Source organism: Sphaeramia orbicularis, chromosome 14 (assembly GCF_902148855.1).
Source record: "Sphaeramia orbicularis chromosome 14, fSphaOr1.1, whole genome shotgun sequence".
In the NCBI taxonomy this organism is placed as follows: domain Eukaryota; kingdom Metazoa; phylum Chordata; class Actinopteri; order Kurtiformes; family Apogonidae; genus Sphaeramia; species Sphaeramia orbicularis.
The window spans coordinates 8,867,796-8,882,791 of NC_043970.1; the positions used below are offsets into that span (position 1 = coordinate 8,867,796).

At 43.4% G+C, this 14,996-nt stretch overlaps 1 protein-coding gene across 2 annotated transcripts in view; it reads right to left on the bottom strand.

Annotated features, from left to right (window-relative positions):
- Nucleotides 1–14,996, bottom strand: part of sec24a (SEC24 homolog A, COPII coat complex component) — a 69,456-nt gene that overhangs the window by 15,600 nt on the left and 38,860 nt on the right. For both annotated transcript variants that reach the window (XM_030153425.1, XM_030153424.1), the window contains 5 exons: nt 9,431–9,540; nt 9,084–9,196; nt 8,706–8,824; nt 8,011–8,066; nt 3,477–3,683 (listed from right to left, as the gene is read on the bottom strand). In XM_030153425.1, the coding sequence (XP_030009285.1) occupies nt 3,477–3,683; nt 8,011–8,066; nt 8,706–8,824; nt 9,084–9,196; nt 9,431–9,540 (605 nt within the window). The remainder of the gene's footprint in view (nt 1–3,476; nt 3,684–8,010; nt 8,067–8,705; nt 8,825–9,083; nt 9,197–9,430; nt 9,541–14,996) is intronic.

Below are 14,996 nucleotides of genomic sequence, written 5' to 3' on the forward strand. Positions count from 1 at the left end.
GAGTGTGATCCCCCTATAGTTGGAGCACATCCTCCGGTCCCCCTTCTTAAAAAGGGAGACCACCACCCCGGTCTGCCAATCCAGAGGTACTGTCTCCGACTGCCACGCGATGTTACAGAGATGTGTCAGCCAAGACAGTCCCTGCACATCCAGAGACTTAAGGTACTCAGGGCGAATCTCATCCACCCCCGGTGCCCTGCCACCGAGGAGCTTGCCAACCACCTTGGTGACTTCAGCTTGGGTGATGGACGAGTCCACCTCTGAGACCTCAGCCTCTGCTTCCTCCATGGAAGACGTGGCAGTGGGATTGAGGAGATCCTTGAAGTATTCCTTCCACTGTCCGACAACATCCCCAGTCAAGTTTGCAGCTCCCCACTTCCACTGTAAACAGTGTTGGTGGCACACTGCTTTCCTCTCCTGAGGCGCCGGATGGTTTGCCAGAATTTCCTCAAGGCTGACCGATAGTCCTCCTCCATGGCCTCCCCAAACTCCACCCAGACCCGAGCTTTTGCCTCCACAACCGCTCGGGCTGCGGCGCGCTTGGCCTTCCAGTACCCATCAGCTGCCTCGGGAGTCCCACGGGCCAACAAGGCCCATTAAGACTCCTTCTTCAGCTTCACTTACTTCCGGGGTCCACCACCAGGTTCGGGGATTGCCGCCACGACAGGCACCAGAGACCTTGCGACCACAGCTCCAAGCAGCCGCTTCGACAATGGAGGTGGAGAACATGGTCCACTCGGACTCAATGTCCCCAGCCTCCCCCGGGATCTGGGAGAAGCTCTCCCGGAGGTGGGAGTTGAAGACCGCACTGACATCGGGCTCTGCCAGACGTTCCCAATAGACACGTTTCGGCCTGCCGAGTCGGTCCGGTTTCCTCCTTCGCCAGCGGATCCAACTCACCACCAGGTGGTGATCGGTTGACAGCTCTGCCCCTCTCTTCACCCGAGTGTCCAAAACACGCGGTCGGAGGTCTGATGATACGACAATGAAATCGATCATCGACCTCTGGCCTAGGGTGTCCTGGTGCCAAGTGCACTTATGGACATCCTTGTGTTCGAACATGGTGTTTGTTATGGACAAACTGTGACTAGCACAGAAGTCCAATAACAAAACACCACTCGGGTTCAGATCAGGGAGGCCGTTCCTCCCCATCACCCCCCTCCAGGTCTCACTGCCGTTGCCCACGTGGGCATTGAAGTCGCCCAGGAGAACAATGGAGTCCCCAGTCGGAGCACCATCCAGCACCCCTCCCAGGTACTCCAAAAAGGCCGGGTACTCTGCAATGCTGTTCGGCCCATAGGCCGAGACAACATTGAGGAACCTGTCCCCAACCCGAAGGCGTCGGGACGCAACCCTCTCGTTCACCGGGGTGAACTCCAACACATGGCGGCTGAGCTGAGGGGCTATGAGGAAGCCCACGCCAGCCCGCCGCCTCTCACCGCGGGCAATGCCAGAGAAGTAGAGAGTCCAGCCCCTTTCGAGGGGTTGGGTTCCAGAGCCCAAGCTGTGTGTGGAGGTGAGCCCGACTATATCTAAACGGTATCCCTCAACCTCCCTCACAAGCTCCGACTCCTTCCCTCCCAGCGAAGTGACATTCCATGTCCCAAGAGCTAGACTCTGCATCCGGGGATCGGGTTGCCGGCTCCCTACCATCGACTGCCACCCAATCCACAATGCACCCGGCCCCTACGATTCCCTCGGTGGGTGGTGAGTCCACCGGAGGGTGAGCCCACGTCGCTCCTTCGGGCTGGGCCCGGCCGGACCCCATGGGCATAGGCCCGACCACCAGGCGCTCGCATTCGAGCCCCAACCCCAGGCCTGGCTCCAGGGTGGGGCCGCGGCTGCGCCATACTGGGCGACGTCACGTTCTTTTGTTGTTTTTCTTTCATTGGGCTTCTGAACTGCTCTTAGTCTGGCCCGTCACCCAGGACCTGTTTGCCTTGGGAGACCCTACTAGGGGCATAAAGCCCCCGACAACATAGCAAATTTTTAAATTTCTAAAGGCAATTTTTAAACAGTGAAACCACACTAATAAAAAAAAAAAAAAAAAGTAATGACCCACCAGTGTGCAATACTGTACTTTGCAAAAACAAACAATTAAAGGCAGAATACTGTACAAAGAAATTCTCTACAAACATTAAAAGAAAAAAGCTAAATCTAAATCTTATCCTATCTACAATTAATGTATTATTTGTGTATGTATATGTGTGTATGCATGTATTTATTTATTTAGTACTGTTGACATATCAGAGTTCTGAGTGAGTTTATCTTTAGATAGGCAAAGGCCATTTATTGATTAGATATAGGCTATTAAATAAATGCTTATTAAAAATTTAAAAGCATTAAAAAAAATAATAAACAACTTAGGCATTTATTGAGTCACAAAAATACTGTAGAATCTATGGCCACATCAGCATGATTATAAGCATCGTCTCATAAATTCACAACCATATACTGTAGGAAATATAACTGATCTCATCATGATGTCCCTGACCATATCGACTTCAGGAGATGATTGGGGTATGACAAACTGTGACACTGCTGGTTGGGTCCTCTCTACTCTCATGTTGGTCCCCTGATGGATGCTGCCTTACATCAGCCAGTCCATCATGAGCAACAGAAAACACACGCCAACACGTTTTACAGTTTGCCTTGTACCCATTGCTACTAACACTGTCAAGCCAGGGGTCCGACTCTTCCCACATACATCTGTACATTTGGAAATGTTTTTTGCTTCTTTGGACGTGGTGGAGTTTTGGGTGTAGACATTTTAAAACGCACAGGTGCTGTGTGCTGCAGCATCTGTAACCAGGCAACCTGTGACAGGACCGGGCAAGCGGGCACACAGAGAAGCAGATATGGAAGTCTGAGGTCTATCCGCTATACCTTGCGTCGGGTCCTCACTACATACGTCCTACTAAGATGAAATTAGCTGCCCTTAATATTTTCGGTGTTTTATTTTGTTCATTATACAGTTTTGATGAGTGTGTGACAGACGTGTATGCGACATTTATGAAAATACGGGATGCAACAATTAATTGTCAAATAAAGGATGATTCTGTATTTTAAGGGACAGGTGGCAAACATACGCGTCAATAACCACGTTGTGGTAGACTACCTGAAATGCGAAATACTTCCACACACAACTTTTGGACCCCTTTTTGTCCATTAGACGAGCATTAGCTGCAGCTGTTGCCATTCTTTCAGGAGCTGCTGTACCTCTTGCACGTGCACTTTCAGCACGTACTGCCTTCATCAATTCCGGAAGAGTAGAAGCCTACTGATGGTACAGATTCTTATGCAGGCATCAGTTTTTCCGTTTCTTAAAAAAATGAGTATTGACAGGGGTTTTGCATCGTAGTATTGAGTGGTATCGTGACTATTGGTTCTCATGACATCCCTAGTTCCTTGTCAAAGGTTTGTCATTCTATTGTATGCCATCCAGTACTCTTTTTGTCCGTCTGCAGAAATCTTACCTTGGCAGACGCCCGCTGGTTGGGGTCCTCTCTGGATTGAAGAGCACCAACTCCGAGGTTAGGCAGCTGTGTCTGAAAGACAGACATACGCCCTCCGGTGGGCGAAAGCAGCTTGAAGGCTGCTTGCAGAGCTGAACCCAGGGCAGACTGAGTCTCCATGGTCTTTTGAAATAAGTTTGGCAGGTTTTTCAGCAGGTCCTGCACAAGCTGGAAACCACATAACACAGAGCAATGATTCACTAGACACACCCCTGAGGAAAAACTTGTGTTTATGTGGTTCTAAAACTGTAAGAAAGAATATTGTTAAATTGAGTTGAACAATTCAATATCTATAATGTTAAATGGAATGATATTTATTTATTGTCTCCTCAACCCCCTGTTTTTTATAGTTAGGGGCCGAGCCTGAAAGTCCTTTGAATTTCTTTCTTTCTTTCTTTCTTTCTTTCTTTCTTTCTTTCTTTCTTTCTTTCTTTCTTTCTTTCTTTCGGTCGGTCGGTCGGTCGGTCCCACAGAGTGAGAGGACTTGCCTGAAAGGCAAGGCCATATTGTATTTCATTTGTTATTTATCATTAGGGACCAAGCCTGGAAGGTAGGCCTGAGCGATATGGAAAAAAAATCATATCACGATATATTTTTTTCAATATCAGATGATTTTGTATCACAAAATAAATCAAATCACTATTTTTGTCAAGCTAAAATTTTCTGTTACTCATAAGTTAGTTGTGAAGACATCATATGGTTATTTTTTATTTAACCTCCTAAGATCCAGGAAATGTCAGCGAAGTACAAGCTTTTTTTTTGTTTTTTATTAAATAAGTGTAAATAAGGGTTTTATTGGAAACATCATGATGCAACAGTTTTTTCAGATGCAGTTTTTAAAATTTTTATGGAATGTACTTGTGGTGGACACTTTTCTTTTTTTGTATAAAGTTGTGAAACTCTTGTCCACAAATGTGGACAGAAAACCCATAGCTGGGTCTTAGGAGGTTAAATATGACTTATTTTCTGTCAGAGGTTGAAAATGACAACTGTTTAAACAAATAAGCAAACAACACATCATTTGGTGACACACGATATAGACCCATTTAACTACATAGATGTACCTCATATTATATTTTCACCAATCTGTGTATGATATTTGCCCTATCTGAGTGGTGTAGTGTGCGCAGAGGGGGTTCATGGGTGTGTGAGATAAATCTGGTGCCATTTCACTGTGTAGAAGCAAAGTTATTGAATTCTAAATATGTAGAAATTTTCTGATGAGCACTTTGCAGACAGTCCCTATAGTAGCACTGACTATCTGGCTCCACATTCGAGGCAATGCGGTCTACTGATCGATAAGGAAAGCCACATTAAAAATGAAATAACTTTTCTTTATTTTAATGACCAAACACTCAACTGTTTGTAGAATTTTAAGTCATTAAGGACGGGGGCTGAAGCCAGGATGGAGAAGTTTGAGTGGAGCTGAGGTGTCGACGAAGATGGGAGGCGGAATAAACGGTGCAAGGTCCCACCCAATGCTGCTTGCAGCTTTAATTATACCAGTGTCACTTTAAACTGAAATTTGACCCCCTAAACATGCTCAAACACTCACCAAATTTGGCAAAAAATTTTATGTAATTTAGAAATTAACCCCTTAGGTGCCAAAATGTGTTCTGTAGCACCACCTAGGTAACAACAACACCCCTAGCAGCCAGTAGGAATGTTGTAGAGACACGAAATAAATGGCAAAATTTTGGTCTCATTGAGCCTGGCAAATCATAAACTGAAACCCATGAGCTAACTCCAACAGGAAGTTAGCAATTTGCCTTTTAATGAAAAAATGCTCACACACACACTTCCAGTTGGAATGTCGTAGAGACATGAAACCAACACCAAAATGTTGGTCTCATCCAGCCCACAAATCATATGCTGACACTTACGAGCTAACTCCAATGGGAAGTTTGCAATTTTCCTTTTAATGTAAAACCTTCAAAATGGATCTAGTCTGAGGCCGTTTGTTGTACTGGCTTCTAAATAGCATCAAAAGATAGAGTAAACCCTTCTCAAAAAATTGTCTGTACAACGTTTTAATAACTGTCTTATTTTTTTATTTTTTTAATAAGCCCTGGAAGTTGTGAAGTCTGAAACTCATTATTCACTTTGGACTTTTTTCCCCACATAGGCTATTATGTATTGATATGTTCACAAGACTCACCACAAGTCTCACATGCAAAAATTTTTCAGATATGATGTACGGTTATGGATTAATCACAGTTTGTTTGAAAAGTGGTTTCTCAATGAATTGAACACAGACACGTCTGCTCCATAAGGAGCCATGTTACAAACACACAGGGAACAGAATGTTGACAGCTGATTGGCTGAAAATCTCTCACTGTAACTTAGAGTGGAGAGGCTTGGGTTTTATGTTAGACAATCTACAAACAACTATTCATAACTCTCACATTTTTGGGAGTTAAGCAACAATTTATGCATCAAAACGTAGGAAAAACACTTTTCTTTTGAACACTATTCAGATTTTAATCTTAAATGTTTCATTTTCCATCGACAGGCCTCCAAGTGCAAAGCGTGATGATTTTTTTTCTCATTCACTCCAATGTTAAATTACTCTCACTAACGTGTTTGACTAACTCCATGTTTGCACAATCAGTTTGGACTTTTTTTTCAACATATTATACAGCGATACATTCACTAGACTCTCCATAAGCCTCACGTGAAAGAATTTTTGAGATAAGATGTGCGGTTATGGATTAATCATAGTTTGTTTGAGAGGTGGTTTCTCACTGAATTTAACACAGACACCCATGTCTGCTGTTACAAACTCACAGACACAGAGGGGAACAGAATGCTGACAGCTGATTGGCTGAAATCCTCTCACTTTAATTTAGAGAGGAAAGGCTTGGCTTTTATGTTAGAAAAGCTATGAAAAAACTCCTCATAACTCACATTTCTGGGATTTCATGGTTAAAGTGGTCATTTTTTTGGATGATGGGATGATGGAGGATGATGATTATCAGCCTTTTTATGTTATTTTTATTTTCAGCATTTCACACCCTAAGTGACAGTTGTAAGCCGAACAATGCCTTACCAGTTATCTGCATCTGTTGAAAAGTTCACAATCCACTGCTTCCTGTTGTCAAAACAAAAGCACCTCCTGTGCTGATTTTCTTTTAGAGAATAAGTGTCCTAACTTTGTCTAATGCGATCCCGTGGTTTGACCGCAACAGCTGAAAGCTTAGTGAAGGAAACTTAAACTATATGGTATTTCCAAAGTAAAAGGCTTATTATTAGTGCTGAATCATTACCATGAAAGACTTTTCTGCTCTTATATTTCCAAATGCTTAACTCAGTGGTTCCCAACTTTTTTTGGCTTGTGACCCCATTTTAACATCACAAATTTCTGGCGATCCCAGACGTTCAAAACGGAGACTATTTTTTAGCTAAAATTAATTTGTTTTTGATCATGTAATAGTTTGTTATACTATGTTACAAATAAACTTTAATTTTAGATGACATTTAGGCTATATAATGTATACTAATATGGACGGAGGCAGAAAAGCCAGGTTGAGATTACTGCACAAAGTGAGAATTTTATTTTCCTTGGTCAGGATATGTACAGTCAGTCCATCTTGTATTTACAAGGCTGCAAATTAATATTGAAAAAACAACTCAAACTATGAATTATGAAAGAGCTGCAGTATCTTAAACCGGCCACAATGAACATTTGAAAGATTAGCAGTACCACAATGCTTCAGCTTCAGAGTTTGTCATGTCTTATGTATTGTGATCATCTCTCTCAACTCACCATATATTTTTTATTAGTAGGTTTATGATTTTTATCAATTACTAGAAATTTCAGGTGACCCCATTTGAATTCCAGGTGACCCCATGTGGGGTCCCAACCCCAAGGCTGAAAAACACTGGCTTAACTGTTCATACAATTTCTGTTTATTCAAACTGATTTTCTCGTACAGACACAGAGTAGGGTTTTTCAAAATAAAAGTCTTATTAAATGGCTAAATAATGAGTAATAATAGCTTTCCCCCACTTGTATGACATGCTCAAATGTTTGTACAATTTCTGTTCATTCAAACTGATTCTCTCTCATAGTCACATACTAGGGTTTTTCAAAATAAAAGCCTCATTAAAAGGTGATGGTGGTTTCAGCAGAGGGGGGGCTGGTGTTCTGGAGGGATGAGAGGAGGAGGGACATGAAAGAGCGGGGGCTGCAGCCGAGACAGAGAGGTGTGAGTTGAGCCAAGGTGTCAACTGTGATGGAAGGCGGAACCGGACCAGAGCACGAGGTCCCGCCCAATGCTGCTTGCAAGCTTTAATTATATTCTATGTTCTATATTTATAGTTATATTTTGTTCATAGTTAAACTCTATTCTTACAATGTTCATTATTGCACTGTGGGGCCTAAGAGTTTTTGTAATTTCAGTTTTCTGTATGCACTGAATGTACATATGGCAAAACTGACAATAAAGCTGACTTTGAGTTGTAGAAGAGCTTGACTCGATGTGAAGTTGCTTACCTCTTTGCATTCATTGAGGTTTACAAGAAGGCTGTCTGGTGTTGGTAAAAAGATATCTGTGGAGAACATATAGTTTTCATTTAGACACATAAAGCTGCCCTTGCTTGCAGGGAAACTGACAAACAGTAACTAAACTGTAAACGCAGACTGGTTGTACCTTTGTTAACCTGTTGTGTCTGTCCAGGCTGACAGTACCATATAAGCAATGAGGGAATTTAATAAAATCAAGTGTATCTAGTTACATTTTTTTTTTTTTTTTTTTTTTTAAATGTGGCCAGTGTAAAATTCCAGTGTTGACTGGAGTTACGTGGACTTTAATACAATTGTTCAAGATGATCTCATCTACACAAAAATCTGACTTGTATCTGATTTAGGACCACATGTGGACATAGCCAATTCAGAAATAAGATCAGTTAACTCTACTAGTTGGGGCCCAACTTTATGAAACATAACAGTACTGAGTCATGTGTCATCAAAAAATAGAATATCTGATTTGGGCCACTTTTTCCTGCAGCTTGAACATAGTTCCAGTAGAATGCTCCCATCTGTGGCTCATTGTCAGAGAAGAGGCATAATAAATATGAAATCATACAGAGGCCTGAATACACACAAATGCAAAAACAGGACTGACACACATGTACATAATGTGCAGACAAGAACTACAGAGATGCTAAGAAATATCAGACATGTCTCACCTTCAATATCAGACACAATAAGCATCTGAGGCTGGGAGAGCCCTTCCTGGAGGTTGTAGAAGTGAATGGTGCTGTCAAAGGTGATGAAGCCAACCTTTGTTCGCGAGTCTCCAGGAAGCCTAGAGTGAGCATAACCATGTGCTTTCACAAATGCATATGTGAAAATGTACTTAAATATACTAAAAGTTTTATAACCAATGAGTTATAAATATGCTATTTCTATTATCAGAGTAAATAGTGAAATCCTGTAAAAGTGTGATGATTCAAGTAACAGCCTAAAAGAACTGGGGTTTGTGTGCACTACATATCTTTAAAGCACAAGTGGGTTACTAAAAGCAATTTTATGTACACAACTTTTCTTATGAACATTGTACATACGCATTTATGTTGTCCAACAGTGACTGGCAGAACACATTCAGGTAGCCCGTCTCCACTGCATTGTGGGATACGTCCAAAACAAAGAGGTAAACAGCTGGCTGAGGTGGTCTCAGCTGAGGAAATAAAGCCAAATAGAGAATACCACAAAGTCAATAAAGCAAGTATGACCGCCACATAAACAGAATAAAGCACAGTTGTGACTATCTTACAATGATAAACTTAGGAAGAAATGGTTTAATTAAGTTCATTAAAAGCATTTCCCTCACCAAAACCCCCTAATACTCAGTTCTTGTAAAGATCCTGAATATATAAAAATAAATAAATCAATAATACCAGATCAAACATACCATGTATTCTGAAGGAGCAATGAACTCAATTGTAGCATTCTGGACTTCTGGTCTTTTATGTGGCTCTCCATATGCTCTGCTGACTGGATTGTACATGAACTCCTCTGGAACTAGACACAGATAAACACACAATCCGTTTATAGAGTCACAAAGATAGTGTCAACTTCTCTGCTCTTCGTGGATCTCATTGCTCAAGTGATGAGAGTGAAGAGCAGCTGAACAGTCAATAATACAAAAACAGCAGACACTTTTCAAGACTGAAGCCTTCAAGAAAACATGAAAAAATACATTCTCTTGAGTAAAGCGTGTCTGTGCAATGGAGAAAACAGATACTGTTGGACAGTGGTTTGTTACCCTCTTTCTACCATTACAAATTTATGCTATTTTTGGGCTGGTGTTGGTGTCTTTCATGTTTGATACAACTTAAGAGCCTTTTGAGAAGAGGTTGGCAAACACAAGAGTCACCATAGAGCCACATCATTAGGCCACTGCATAAAACAGGAGTGAGTTCCATTTCATCCCTCCTGACTGCCAGAAGGTGGTGCTGAAAGAACTGAAAGTTACCTTCGCGCATGCGCAGTCCGAGTGCTAGTATCAAAAGAGTCACACCTGTGACCCGAATGACACCCGGAGGTAATATATTCCTGCGTAATCCGTGACTCTGTTCCTTTTTTTCTTCTCCAGTGCAGTTCTATCTGCATGGCATGAGCCTTTGCTAACTTGGATTGCTTTCTGTCAGTGGACGCCCTTTCACCATATCGGTTGGAGCAGTTGATTTCACCCTCCAGGGGCTGCGACGGGCTACTCTTTATAGGAGAACTTTCTTGAAGGTATTTAACCAGACTTGACCCTTTTGTTGGTGACGGTAGTGTTTGCGTCCCTCTCCTGACTATTGGTTTTTAAGTCTGAGTGACTACATTGTCTACATCAGGGGTCCCCAACCCCCGGTCCCTGGACCTGTACCGGTCCATGGATCATTTGGTACTGGACCGCAAAGAAAAAAAAAATAAAATTGATGGTTAATATTAAAGTAATTTTTTCAATTAGTCTTGCGGAGATTTTATTCTGAAAAGCGACTGTTTCCACCCTTGCCGCCTCACAACCACTCTTGACTGGTGCGTCACTTCATGAATCAGTAGTAACACAAGCTAAACAAATGAGCCAAAAACAAAATTCACTGGAGAACTTTTTCAGGAAGAAACAAGGAAACGATGGGGCTGCAGAAGGGTCACAGACTGCCTGCAAACAGAAAGCTGCATTTATAAGGAAATATCATGATTCCTGCCTAAGTTGTAGGTTCATCGCAACAGGTGACACTCAAATGCCTCAAAACTGCTCCGGGACATCAATCCATGTTTGAGACAACTTCAAACCTCTTTGCATTCTGTCCCAGTCATGTGCTGTTGTGTCCTTGGGCAAGACACTTCACCCTCCTTGCCTCCAGTGCTGCTACTCACACTGGTGTATGAATGTGTATGAATGTTTGGTGGTGGTCAGAGGCGCAAATTGGCAGCCACACTTCTGTCAGTCTGCCCCAGGGCAGCTGTGGCTACAAATGTAGTTTACCACCACCAGAGAGAGAATGTGAGAGTGAATGAATAATGGATCCACTGTGCTCGCTTTGAGTATGCGTTCATAGAAAAGCGCTATATAGATCTAATCCATTATTATTATTATTATTATTCATTCTGGATTCAAGTCAAAGCAGATTATGCGAATATCGCCACGAAAGCCCTCAAAGTCCTTCCGTTTTCAACCTCATATCTTTGTGTGGCTGGGTTTTCTATGATGACAGTTACCAAAACAAGAATCCAGAGTAGACTGGAAATACAAAACACAATTGGAGTGTGTGTCTCCCATCACCCCCAGATGGGAACATCTAGTTGCAGGGAAACAAGTCCAGGGTTCCAACTGAATCTGCATTAGGGTGAGTTGATATTATACTGTAGAATCATTGTAATTGCCTAATATACAGTGTAAGTGTTTCAGATCACACGCTCTGACCTGACAAAGGTTTTTGTTATTGGAACCCCCGCACCACTACCGAGTCCGTGGAAAATTTTCATGCATGAAAACCAGTCTGTAGTACAAAAAAGGTTGGGGATCACTGGTCTACATCGTGATAATTTTTGCTCTGCTAACTGTGTTAGCTTTTTTTGCTGTGTTTTCTCTGGTGAGGGAAGCGTTTGTGCACCCACTTCCCGTTTTTGAGTTGATTTCCTACTGCTTTTGTACAGTATATTTTGCTAACTGTGTTAGCCTTTTTGTTTTTTGTACTGTTTCTGGTGAAGGCAGCGGTCACGCCCCCTCTCCCAGTTTTTGAGTTTTGTTACTATTACACCTGAATAGTTGGTGTTTTTGCCAATGGTGTTAGCCTTTTTTCACCTGGCTAATGCTGTTTACTTCATTCAGTTGGTGTTTTTTCACTGGTGAAGGCAGCATCTATGTCCCCTTTCCCAGCGTTTGATTTGCTAAAATAAAATACTGGAAATACTGTGGCCTTTGTTTAGTTGTTTTTTTTGTCTTGGCTGCTCCCAGCTTTGGCCTTGGACTTGCCACTGGACCACTGCTGCTCGCTGGCTTGCAGTGTGTGTGCTATTATCAGTGGTTCCAGTTTTACATGAGTGATATGGATGGCTCCCACTGTTGTGTGGACTGTGGGGCTGTGCTTCAAGCCGATGATGGGCATAACCTGTGCCCTGCCTGTCTTGGCCCTGACCACCTGAGGGAGGCACTGTCGGACAACTCGTGCATGAACTGCAGTTACATGCCACGGGCAGTCAGAGTGGTGAAAATGGCACAGTTATCCCCAGCAGGTGTGGCTGACCTCCCACCCTCAGGGCAGGTACTGTTGCCCCTGCCTAGATGCTCCCAGTGTCCCTGTGAGCCTGCTGCTACACCGGCTCCTAAGAAGAAAGCCAAGCCAGATAAGGATCTGTCTTCTAAGGTTGAGCAGTCATCTCAGAGTTGGATGTAATTAAGTCTTTTTTTCACACTAATCACCTGCATGCTCCTATATCTGAGGCTGGGTTTTCTTCTCCACCCATGCCTGCCCTGGCCCAAGAGGAGGATGTTCTCTCTCTGGTGGCATCAGCCTCTCATTTTCATGCTTCTCATGCTTTTGGAATTGATTTATTCTCATCTGCTCAGAGCCTGGTCAGTGACACAGATAGTTCTATACAGGATGTCATGCCGCAGGCTCTGGGTTGCCTGCAACTGGATATTCCACAGGCAGATTAGTCCAGCACTGGCAGATCAGTCCGGCACTGGCAGTGCCTTCTTTGGGCACGGATGGGCTCCCACGCCCTTTGCCGTTTCTCCCTCCAAAGAATACCTGAGGGAGTCGCATGCCTGTTGGAGGGCCCCAAGCACCTGTTCACGCCTTTCATCAGATGGTCGTGTGTTGGTGGATATGCACCATGCAACTGCAGCAGGTTTGGATCACATTCCTGCTGTGGAACCTGCTGTTGCCTCCCTTATTGTGTCACTCAAGGAAGCCCTACGCTGGGATGTTAGCCAACAAAACCAGGCCTCAGTCGCACTGTGCCCCTTCATCAGAGGTTGAGGCGCCTGACTGCTGGTCCAAGCATTTGACTGCCACCTCGAGATTGGTCTAGTGATGAGCACTATCCTTAGCAGAGACATGGCAGGGACTTATGTGTTGTTTCCCGCCAACCAGTGCGGCAGCCTTGGGCTTTGGACTCTGGCCGCTGCCCCTCCTGGGCCCTTAAGGGCCATGGGACCATGAAGTGAGGCCGTCAGGCTAGCCGTTCCATATTTTTTCCATCAGCAGCTCAGTTACTGGGCTCCTCATGCATCAGACCCATGGGTGGTTGCTACTCTGACTCATGAGTACAGACTGCAATTCCAACGCCAACCACACATCTTGGGCAGGGTCGAGATGACCATCTTTCACAACCTGGCGAAGACACAAGCACTGGACCAGGAGCTGTCTGCCCTCCTGGCCAAGTTTGCAATCGAGGTAGTAGATCCTCTGCTGCAACCTGGAGGCTACTATTCTATGTACTTCCTCGTGCCCAAGAAAACTGGTGGATTTCATCCCATTCTAGATCTACAGGGACTCAGTCGCTACATGAAAGTTTTGCCATTTCACATGTTCACCACAGTGGAGGGCCTTCAGTCACTCACAGACAGGGAATTGGTCATGTCAATAGATTTGAAGGATGCCTACTTTTATGTACCCATTGCCCCAGAACATCGACGCTTCCTCAGATTTGCCCATCAAGGCTGTCATTATCAATTCAGGGTGCTCCCTTTCGGGCTCTCCCTCTCCCCGAGGTTTACCTGATGTGTGAAAGCGGCCCTAGCTCCCTTGCAGCCCAGCGGGGTAAACATCTTGCTGTATCTGGATGACTGGCTGCTTTGTGTTCCGTCCAAAACATGCACTCTGAGATACAGACCGTTTGCTAGCCCGTATCACGTTAAAATTAGGGTCAATTTCACATGCTTGAGCAAAGTATTGGTGAAAGTTATTCTTGTTTAGTTCCATTTCTCTCACCCATTCCTCCACTCTATTGCGTCTCCACTGTCAAACCACAGTGAAGCTGGACAGGAAGTTGAGACTCCAGTGTTTGTTTTTTCCAAATGATTCCAAATCATCGTTTACAGAGGCATTTTCAATCATCCCTGTTTTTTTCTTAACCATGCTGTGCACTGTCATGTCCAATTTGGGTCCACATTGAGTGCAGTCTGAGTATGCAAGTATCCGCAGATATCCACGGAGTGTATATGGCCGACTCCAGCCAAGTCTTTGGGGGTCTGCCCCAAGTGGCCTGACTTATCAGTGCATGGCAAAGTTTTTGGACAGACATATGGACAGACAGATGACCAACTGATGACAATACCCTGTGGCCAGTGTGGCACAGAGTAAAAACTGGTACTGAGTACCAGATTCCAGGTCCTTCTATGTAATGGAAACACAAAAAGGCAAAGTCAAGTTGAGCCGGTAACACGTAGTGGAAACGCAGCATAATACAGACACGTCTCCTCTGTAGGCTATAAGGTGTCAGATTACAACACAGACGGGGAACAGAATTCTGACAGCTGATTGGCTGAAATCCACTCAGTCTCCTCTCAGTAAAATGTTTTTTCAAAATAAAAGCCTTATTAAACATGCTAAATGAGTATTAACTTTTCTTCACTTTTACGACCAAACACAGTTCACAGTACAGTTCAATAAAAATTATTCTTTTCCTCTCACACACATACACACTAGGGTTTTTCAAAATAAAAGCCTTACTAAAAATGGTAAATCATGAGTTTTATGATCAACTGTTCATACAATTTCTATTCATCCAAATTGATTCTCTCTCTCACACACACACACACACACACACACACACACATACACAGAGAGTATGTTTTTTCAAAATAAAAGCCTTATTAGAAATGCCAAATAATGAGCGTTATTAACTTTTCTTAATATTTATGACCGGACGCTCACTGTGCAATTTTAATTCAATAAAAATGATTCTTTATCTCTCTCTCTCACACACACACACACACACACACACACACAAGGTTTTTTTTTTTTTAAAAAAGCCTT